General features: G+C 41.1%; 1 protein-coding gene across 3 annotated transcripts in view; it reads right to left on the reverse strand.

The window, feature by feature from the left end:
* Positions 1–2,251: 2,251 nt before the first annotated feature.
* Positions 2,252–10,453, reverse strand: part of mei1 (meiotic double-stranded break formation protein 1) — a 130,357-nt gene continuing 122,155 nt past the window's right edge. For all 3 annotated transcript variants that reach the window (XM_079642566.1, XM_079642565.1, XM_079642567.1), the window contains 2 exons: positions 5,881–5,993; positions 2,252–2,456 (listed from right to left, as the gene is read on the reverse strand). In XM_079642566.1, the coding sequence (XP_079498692.1) occupies positions 2,402–2,456; positions 5,881–5,993 (168 nt within the window). In that variant the 3' untranslated portion in view covers positions 2,252–2,401. The remainder of the gene's footprint in view (positions 2,457–5,880; positions 5,994–10,453) is intronic.

A 10,453-nucleotide genomic window follows, 5' to 3' on the forward strand; every position in this document is an offset into this window, starting at 1 on the left:
GTCCCATGTCATGCTTTTCTGGTTATTACCCGTCCCCTTGTGTGTTATGAAGGTTTTTATGCATGTAAACGGTGTGCAGAGTCAAAACCCTCAAAGTACACCCTGTAGCGAGTAAAACTCTAACACAGAAAATACCTCCCCAAAACGCCTCGTTGGAGATACGTCATTGTCCATTGTTTACTTCCTGGGTATTGTGACGTAGGAATGGCAAGTAGCCGCGCCCAGAGCTATGACGCGAAACGGTCATGTGGTACCCAGAACCAAATGGACCAATCCGTGAAGCCGTTACCTTAAGCCCCCGCTGATTGGTCCAAATTGACCAATCCACGGACTTCCTCACACACACACTCAGTGCAGGCAGCTCTGCTGATCTCTCCTCCCTGGCTGCAGGCTGATAACAGACAGTTGGGATCGCAGCGAAATTCTCTCTGCAGACCCATTCTCACAGCGTTTATCAACCTTTTTCTTACTCAATATCAAGCCACACTTATTGTTTTTAGTTCGGCTGTGACTTTGTGTGTGCTCAGGGTGAGTTTGGATGTGTTTCGCTGTATATCGCTAAACAAGGAAACCACACCTACACGGAGCTCAGCGCGATTCACAACGTCCCGACCAATCAGAGCACACTGTGCTCACAGGGAGGGTGGGGGCTGGAGCTATTGGAGCTACAACGAGCCGTTAAAAGGCAGAGAGTGAAATTCAGTGAATACACGTAGTTTACAGAGATGCTGTTTGAGAAACCAAAGTGAGTTTGGAAAATTGCACAATATAAATCTTTTCTAGTAGACCTCAACAATGGAATTATGATCAGTGGAAATGGCCATTAAGTTCTAGCGCACTCGAGCTGGTTTCTCCAAAATTACCTACCCCACCTTTAAAGGTAACCTATTGTGCAAAATCCACTTGTTCATATCTCTTCTACATCAACATGTGTCCCCTCTTCTTCATGTCTCTTCTACATCAACATGTGTCCCCTCTTCTTCATGTCTCTTCTACATCAACATGTGTCCCCTCTTCTTCATGTCTCTTCTACATCAACATGTGTCCCCTCTTCTCCATGTCTCTTCTACATCAACATGTGTCCCCTCTTCTTCAGGTCTCTTCTACATCAACATATGTCCCCTCTTCTTCATGTCTCTTCTACATCAACATATGTCCCCTCTTCTTCATGTCTCTTCTACATCAACATGTGTCCCCTCTTCTTCACGTCTCTTCTACATCAACATGTGTCCCCTCTTCTTCATGTCTCTTCTACATCAACATGTGTCCCCTCTTCTTCATGTCTCTTCTACATCACCATGTGTCCCCTCTTCTCCATGTCTCTTCTACATCAACATGTGTCCTCTCTTCCTCATGTCTCTTCTACATCAACATGTGTCCCCTCTTCTTCGTGTCTCTTCTACATCAACATGTGTCCCCTCTTCTTCATGTCTCTTCTACATCAACATGTGTCCCCTCTTCTTCATGTCTCTTCTACATCAACATGTGTCCCCTCTTCTCCATGTCTCTTCTACCTCAACATGTGTCCCCTCTTCTTCATGTCTCTTCTACATCAACATGTGTCCCCTTTTCTTCATGTCTCTTCTACATCAACATGTGTCCCCTCTTCTTCATGTCTCTTCTACATCAACATGTGTCCCCTCTTCTCCATGTCTCTTCTACATCAACATGTGTCCCCTCTTCTTCATGTCTCTTCTACATCACCATGTGTCCCCTCTTCTCCATGTCTCTTCTACATCAACATGTGTCCTCTCTTCTCCATGTCTCTTCTACCTCAACATGTGTCCCCTCTTCTTCATGTCTCTTCTACATCAACATGTGTCCCCTTTTCTTCATGTCTCTTCTACATCAACATGTGTCCCCTCTGTGGAAAGAGATTCTGAAAGTTTCAGGAACAAAGATTCTCTCTCTTTTTGATCCATTTCTATAAAAACCTGTCTGAAAATGAGCTGATCCCCCCCCCCCCCTTATCACCTGAATCTCCTCCTAGAGCTCCATTGAGTTCTTTTTAACCAAATGTCTCTCAGAGGGGCGTGGGGAGGGGCTCCTTATTTTCATCTAACAGACAGAATCAGCACTTTGGAAATAGGGCTGAAACAGAGGGGATTATGGGTAATGCTCTAATGATCTGTTTGGTGTTTCAGCCAATCAGAGACAGGCTCTGTGTATATCTGAGGACCTATAAGTAAACAGTATAATAGGGGACCTTTAAGATTAAAGATGTGTAGCAATTCATGAACAATGAAACAGATCAGAATCAGACATGGGTTTATTCCCAGGTTCACACATACATAAGGAATTCGACTTGGTGTCAATGTACGGCGCATACATACAAATTTAAAAAAAAAATCATTCCAGCCAGATTCATGGCTTGTTGAGTTTTGTAGTTTACTGGAAAACCTCAGTCGGATTTCACTGTGAAGTCAGAAAGACAGATGGACACGTCTCCAACTCGCCTGAGGACAAAGGTTAAGGAGCCATGAAGCAGAGATGTGTGTGTGTGTGTTTGAAAGTCAACAATGTGAAACAATTACTGGACATAAAATACACACTCTTTCCACATATTCATGTAAATATATCTAACATGTATATATGACCCAACATGTATATATGTTCATTTTAATTTTAATTCATCTCTTATTTCATAGTTTGGTCTCTTTGATCTTTGATTGTATTAATCGGTGTGAATCTGTGCGGTCCTGTTTCCCCTTCTTACCCTGTTGCTGTTAAACCACTGAATTTCCCCACGGGGATTAATAAAGGTCCATCTTATCTTATCTTATTAAACAGTAATAATCATTATTTTGTATCGAAGTATTAATTAAATCGCTGCTGATATTGCCATGTCACATTAATAAATAAAAAAAAGACCACAAGCTCTAAAACGAGGCAAAAATACAAATTTTAAAAGCCTGAAAAGTCCCCAGTGAGGCTCGAGCTTCTGCCGACACTTGTTAAGTTGTATTTATTCACTATAAACGTGACATGGCAATATTGTTTTTATGTGACAGTCGCCATTAAAGCTTCCACCGGGCGCTGACAGAGTTTAAGAGTGTGTGAGAGTCAATCAGCACGACAGATGTACTTAGCCCTGCACTGGAGGCTGACTGAAATACAGTAACGACCCCGTGTTGTACTACACACTTTCAAGGAGATTAAGTTGAAGGCACGGCGTAGACATTCAATACTTGGCTGGAGAAAATCAATGAAGATGCTCTGCTGATGTTTGAAGTACAGAATGTGAATCCATCATGGTGTGTGTGCAGCGTGCCATACGGACTTCTTCTGCAGCGAGAGGAACCAGTTAGGAGCCGGTTTACTTTTCCAGTGACCACAAGATCAGCATCGTCATGGTTTCAACATTTTAACAACAAAAGAGGGGTGCAGGAATGACGGCCCGTCCACACAGCAGCGTTCAAAAATCTTCCAACGCTTCTGCCCATTGACTTTGAATCGGGTGACATCACGTTGCCTCACTTTTCGCCGAACTGCATTGTGGGGAAGCAAAGGGAAGATTTCCAGGATTTTCAGAATTCAAAAGTTGAGCAATGTTCAACTTTTGAAGCTGAGCTGGAAGCGTCAGCCAATCAAATCCCGTTTATGCAAATCTGACGGTACAAGCGCTAGCCAATCAAACCGCGTGCAAGCTGGGAGTGTTCATTTTCTATATTCCTAAAAATGGAGGAGAAATGAGTTATTGCGGTGGCAAATCACCCGGTTCTTTATGACCAGTCCCTATTTACTTACCGGGATACAAACCGGAGGAACCAGGCATGGAGGGAGGTGGCAGAGGCAGTGGGTGAAACTGGTAGGTTTTCGCCTGTTTGGGGATTTTATATCTAGTTTACTTCATTTTAACATTGCTATTGCTTTGTATGTCGGGGGCGGGGGATTCATGTGATTGGTTGTTGGTCGCGTTGCTCGCAAAAAATCCCCAAGCTTCAGACACGCCCAGCTTCAAGATTTTTTTAACGCGGCTGTGTGGACGTACCGTGAGTCCTACAACCCCGGAATGAGTTAGCATTTCAGCACTTCTGGTTTCCTCGTCTCAAAGTGAAGGTTTTTCAACTAGTTTTTGGTTAGCTGTACGAAATAAAGAGATTTTAAAATGTTGTTCTATGACATAAAACAGGTCAGTAAATATAAACATACATATAAATACAATAATTTAAAGGCATTCTTGTTTGGGCAGGCGTTTGGGTAACCGGTGTGCTTGATTTTATTCTATTTTATACGATGTTTTGATTGTGCACCGACAGAAATGTTGAGTCTGTTCATGTTTCATGTTTTGTTTAACCATTTTCTGTCTTGTCTCCCACTTCCTATCCTGGTGTGTGTCTCCCGCCCTCATCAGCGTCAGCCCCGCCCCTGATTGTTCTCACCTGTGTCTTGTTGTCATGTATTTGAATTCCCCTGTCTCCAAAGTGTTCTTTGTTAGTTCGTCTTGTCTCTTGCCATGGTCTGGTCTATGCTCTCTTTGTGCTATTGTAAAGTTTTTGTTCATCTCAACTAGAGATTCGATAGTGACCATTTTTTGTTCATCTTGCTGTTTTTGAAAAATAAAAATCTTACCAATACTTTACCTCTGTCTCCTGTCTTCTCCTCTCACATCCTAAGTGTCTGAGTTCTTAGCAGTTTTGGTGCTTTTATGACTTCTTAACACGTGGCTTGTGTGGTCATTTATCATTGTATGATTCCTATGATGATGTTTTATTGTTTTGTCAAGCACTTTGTGACTTTGTCTGTGAAAAGCGCTTTATAAATAAACTTTACTTACTTCCATACATACTGCTTCTGCACCGAGAGGAACCAGTTAGGAACCGGTTTACTTTCCCAGTGACCACAAGACGAGCCACGTCATGATGTCAACGTTTGTGTTGCTTTCGTGAATTTTCCTCACAATAACAACAAAAGAGGGGTGCAGGAATGAGTCCTAAAACCCCGGAACGAGTTAGCATTTCAGCACTTCTTGTTTCCTCGTCTCAAAGTGGAGGTTTTTCAACTACTTTTTGGATTAGATGCCTGAAATAAGCTGAGGAGATTTTCACATTTTCTTCTACGACATAAAACACGTCAGTAAAAACCTCACTGATGAAAGTCTGAAGCTTCTGTGTGTCTTAAAAACAGCTGTTTGTTGAGCAACATACAGCCATAGCTTTATAGTGCATTATGGATGATGTTAGCTTATAGCCACCGAATCCAGTCTGACTAATCAATAACAACATTTAGAGATAACAAACTAAATAATACAAGTATTAGTAGGTACTTGTTGCTTCTATTGGTAATCCACAATGATAGCAAACTGGTTGTAATTCAAAGTATGCTGCAAAAACATTGACTTTAATTATGTGTATTATGTCAACATATTTCACACAACTAGTTGAAAGCAATAATAGCAAGTTGAGCCTGATATTTTGTATTTAAACCTAATATAATTGCTTTGAACTAACCTAATACAGTTGTGTGAAATCTGATGACATAATTCATTTAATTAATGTTTCATTTTTTTCAGTGTGAATAATCAACAATATGACGCCTTATGCCTTGTTGATGTCATTTTCATAAATATTTGTGATGCATATCTTTTTGATCTTGGCACTTCTGCAACTTCCTTCCTTTCCCTAACCGTTGTTGTTCAACTAAAGTCTCTGCTGTATGCAGCTCTTGGTTCTTGGAGCTCGCCAAACTAATATTTTATGCCGGAGTTGAACCGAGAGCGAGCGCTGCTTCAGTGGAAACATGAAAAACTTGTTTGCGATTGGGCAACCGGCTGGACAAGAGGTAACGGAAATATGTTTGGAGGTTTTTGCCGGGTGTGAGATTGGTGTGAGATTGGTGTGATTATATATAGTATGTACACATTTGACAGATGAAGGATACAGGACCTTGACGGGCAGATTTGGAGGAGTGTGAAGGGCGAGGGAATTGATCACGCTCCTCACTCTCTGCTTCTGCTCCTCTGTGAGCGGAGGCTGCAGGACGCTCCTCTGGGTCTGAGGAGGAACAAGAAGAGGGAGAATAAAGGGATTACAAAATAAAGGAGAGTGGGGAAATGTATATAAAGAGCACAAGGTGTAATGACAAGATTGGCATTTTTATTCTAACAAACATATTACTATAAGAATCTGCAATTATATTTAAAACATGTCGGATATCTTACCAATACATTTCTCTTGTGTTGTTATGTCACATTTCTAATACTAAAAAAGTAAAAATATTTGTGTTGAATATTCTCCTGCTTTTTATTATTTTATTTTATTAGTCAATTTATTGAACATGTCAGAAAAAGCTTGGCTGTGAGCGTGTGTGTGTGTGTGTGTGTGTGTGTGTGTGTGTTCAGTCTGAGTTCCTCGGTGTCTCGCAGACCCCACGCAGCAACCAGGAAACGACACCAGTAACCCAGCTCACACTGTCCGCTCCTCACAGCAGCGAGCCACGCAACGTCCCGCCAACACGGCACCCAGACCCCACGCAGCATTCTCATCGGTTTGTCATTACTGGTGTCACTTTCTGGTTGCTAATAAACGCCATGGTAACACATAATCACTGATGTTCCGCTGTAACGGTGGTGGACTCATCAGAACAGAGTGGGCGAGCTGACCAATCAGAGCACAGTGGGCTCACAGGGGGGGGGAGAGTGAATACACATACTATACAGAGATGCTGTATGAGAAACCAATGTGAGTTTGGATAATTGAACAACGTAAATCTATTCTAGTCGACCTCAACAATGGAATTATGATCAGTAGAAATGGCCATGACATGGGACCTTTAAGAAATACATTCTCAAATAGTCTCTGTTACGTTCAACAGGGGCCTACCCCTACCCCCTCTAGCGTATTGCTCATAAATGAACAGTAAAAAACTAATTAAGAAAAATAAATAAAAGCGAAACACTCATATATAAAGTATATATGAGTGCCTATAGTTAAAAATCTATTTGATCTTTTAATGATTAAAGATCATAATGTAGTCAACTGTTCTTTAACAATGCCTGTAGGTAAAAACATATTTTTAAAGAGCATGCAGTAAAGGTTAATGAAGGGAGATGAAAGATATAACCATGTCAGAATCACACGAACAAATCTCAAGGCCTTTTCTTCCTACATTGTAGATGACATTATATTTGTCTGTTTATCTGTGCTTTGTGTTGGAGAAGCCATTGACACAAGATTTCCATCGGCATAACTACACTGTAGCTATGTTCGTATGACTAAATAAAGAACCTTGAACATTTCCTAAAACACTATATATTTGAGGGAGACGCACAGCTGCGATTTGGAGAGTGCTCAATAAGTAAGCGTGACAGGAAGCGCACAAACACAACTATTTATTTCAGCTGTCACAGCAGAATTATAATCATATGAACACAGAACCGTTGTGAGCAGCTGAGTGTTGTTATTAAAGCAAACCTCTTGTCGTCTTCTTCATGATTGCTATAATCATCATTTTGTACGCCGCTGGGAGAGGAAATTATCCGAATCCTTAATTTCCAGAGAGAGGAATTGAGATGTCTGTATACAAAGGAGTGTTGCACTCAAAGGTAAAGATGTTTATATATGTGAGGAAGTTTTGAAGGCGAGTGAAGAAAAGGGGCGAAATAAAAAATGTTACGCAGCGTCCACACGGCGGCGTGCGTTGAAGCTTGCCGGCGGGCGTGTCTGAAACTCGACCAACAACCAATCACATGAATCTCCCGCCCCGGACACACAAGCACGCGGTTTGATTGGCTAGAGCTTGTACTGGCATATGATTGGATTGGCTGACGCTTCCGTCGAAGCTTCAAAAGTTGAACATTGCTCAACTTTTGAAGCGAGCAAGGTGAGCGAAGCGACGGAACCACAATGCAGTTCGGCAAAGCGTGACGTCGCCCCATTCAAAGTGAAGCTTCAACGCATGCCGCCGTGTGGACGGGCCGTTAGCATCTCAAGGCGTCCCTCAACTAAAAGCCGATGAGATTCTTCCGTTGGATTGTGGAATATTGCAGAAAACAAGCTCTCTGGCGAACACACGTTTATGATACTTACACGTTTTGATCAGCAGAACTACAAATATGTGTAGGAACTACAGCACGGTCACATGACTTTGTGTCACCACCGCTAAGCTAAAGGTGGCTAATGTTCAGCGTGATGACGTTTAGTCGTCTCATTTAGGGTTAAAAGTCTCATTTAGACACTCGTTAGCAACCGCCGTTTTAATGACACATAAAAGATTCAGAATCTCACCTGTGGGGTATTTAGTGACGTATTTTATGTCGTAGAATACAACGTTAAAATCTCTTCAGCTCGTGTTTACCACGGACCTCATCTTATCAAAACACATTAGAAAAGCTTTGACTTTAAAAGTGCTACAATGATAACTTTTAGGGGGTTTTTAGAACTAATTTCTGCATTGCTTCTTTAAAACCAATTGTAAATGCAACCGCTAAAAGTAAAAAGCTAACGTTAGACTATAAAAGAACAAAATCACAGTCACATGACTTCACCACCGCTAAGCTAAGGTGGCTAAGGTACACTCACTTGTTGGCATCCGCTGTTTTTAAGACACATAAAAGCTTCAAGCGTTCAGTGAAATTGATGGATCTTCCTATAAGTGAACGTTTCACTCAAAGCTACAGCTGTATATATCTGGAAACATCAAGTGAGGATGATATTTTGAAGGAAGAGGAGGGTGAAGGAAAGGGCAGAATAAGAAAATCCAACACTGTTTAGTAATTGAAAAGGGCGAGAGGGGAAGTAGAGTTGAATGAAGTGGAGTTGGATAGGTGAGAGATAGGCAAAGGAATAACGGGGAGAGGCAGGAGAGGATTGGGAAGAGAAAGGTCAGTGTGTGGAGGACTGCGAGATGGAAAGAGTGAGGGATATCTGGGGGAAGATATTAGAAGTCTGTGAGCGGTACAAATTATAAAAAGGGACTCTCCCTCAAGACTGGCTCTGATCTGACGAGCTGACTCAGTATGCAGCGCGACCGCTAACACTGACTCTGGATCAGATAGATATATTCATCATGTCTGCACACCCTTTATTGCAAAATGTAACAAAGTACCGCGTTTGAATACTTAATTTATCTTGGGGGGAAATGTGGTTTTGTTACTCCTTTTTAATATAACATGTAAAAACGTAATTTCGGAGTTGATGCCAATTAAGAAATTATGTTATAATAAAGTAAAAAATGGTGATTAAATGACACCACATATATCTATATAAACATAAGAAGTTAAATTAGAAATAAAAGGAAAAACAAGTCCAATAAAATATGAAAAAGTTAAGAAAATCTGCTTAAATATTTAAAAACTAAATACAAATATTTTTGTTCTAAAAATGTGCAATAAATAATTAATACAATTATGTGTATACTGTATATAAACATTAGCAATTCAAGTAAAAATGTGTAATAAATATGAAATAACATTTTGATATAAACCTTGGAAGTGTGAAAAAGAGTGAAATGTGTCATAAAAATCCATTATAAATATGTATATAAATAACTGTGGATTGTTGAGTAATTAAGTATCTATAAGCATTTAATATCGGAGTACTTCTCCCACCACAGTTAACAGTTAATATCATGACTCATGGGGAGGAAGCCAGATAGTGTTATGACACCAAATCTCTGACTAACGTGCACGCAGCGCTTCCTCTCGTCCTGACACTTCACTTTCTTCCACGGCAGATCAACAGGACTCACAAACACGGTTCAGAGCGAGCGAGCGAGTGTGTGTCAGATCACAGCAGAGAGGATGACAGGAAGGCAAACTCATACTGTCTGGAGACCGTTAAGAGAAGAGTGTGTGTCACATTGAACCCTGCCTCCGCCTAAACTGCAGAAACACACACCGACACACACACACACTCACTCACAGTTTATGATTCCCCTGGCGCTCGCACTGCACTAGGAGCTGCAGTTGCTGCCATCATTCTGTCACCGCTCTGATTCTGAGCCACTTTGCCGAATATTAAACGTGTTTCTGCTCCTATATGTGATGCCAAATTTGCGCTGAGCAATCTGATACCGCTTCTGGGTTTTATAACGTCTCCGAACAGAAGGGGATTAATGCGTTTCGCTGCGAAGGGCAACGACAAGGAGAGAGTTCATCTTGTTTAACTTATGCTGAAACACAATATTCACAGGGATTTACAGCCAGTTCATAAACATTACAAATTATAGTCACGGCTCAGGATTTTAGTTTAATAAATCAGGTGTCCAGCTAGATATTTAAAGAGTCCTCTCCTGCTGATGTTCAGGTGTATATCAGTATGTAGTGTCTCTACTTTAAAGAGTCCTCTCCTGCTGATGTTCAGGTGTATCAGTATGTAGTGTCTCTACTTTAAAGAGTCCTCTCCTGCTGATGTTCAGGTGTATATCAGTATGTAGTGTCTCTACTTTAAAGAGTCCTCTCCTGCTGATGTTCAGGTGTATATCAGTATGTAGTGTCTCTACTTTAAAGAGTCCT

Source organism: Notothenia rossii (genome assembly GCF_949606895.1).
Source record: "Notothenia rossii genome assembly, chromosome: 8".
NCBI lineage: Eukaryota > Metazoa > Chordata > Actinopteri > Perciformes > Nototheniidae > Notothenia > Notothenia rossii.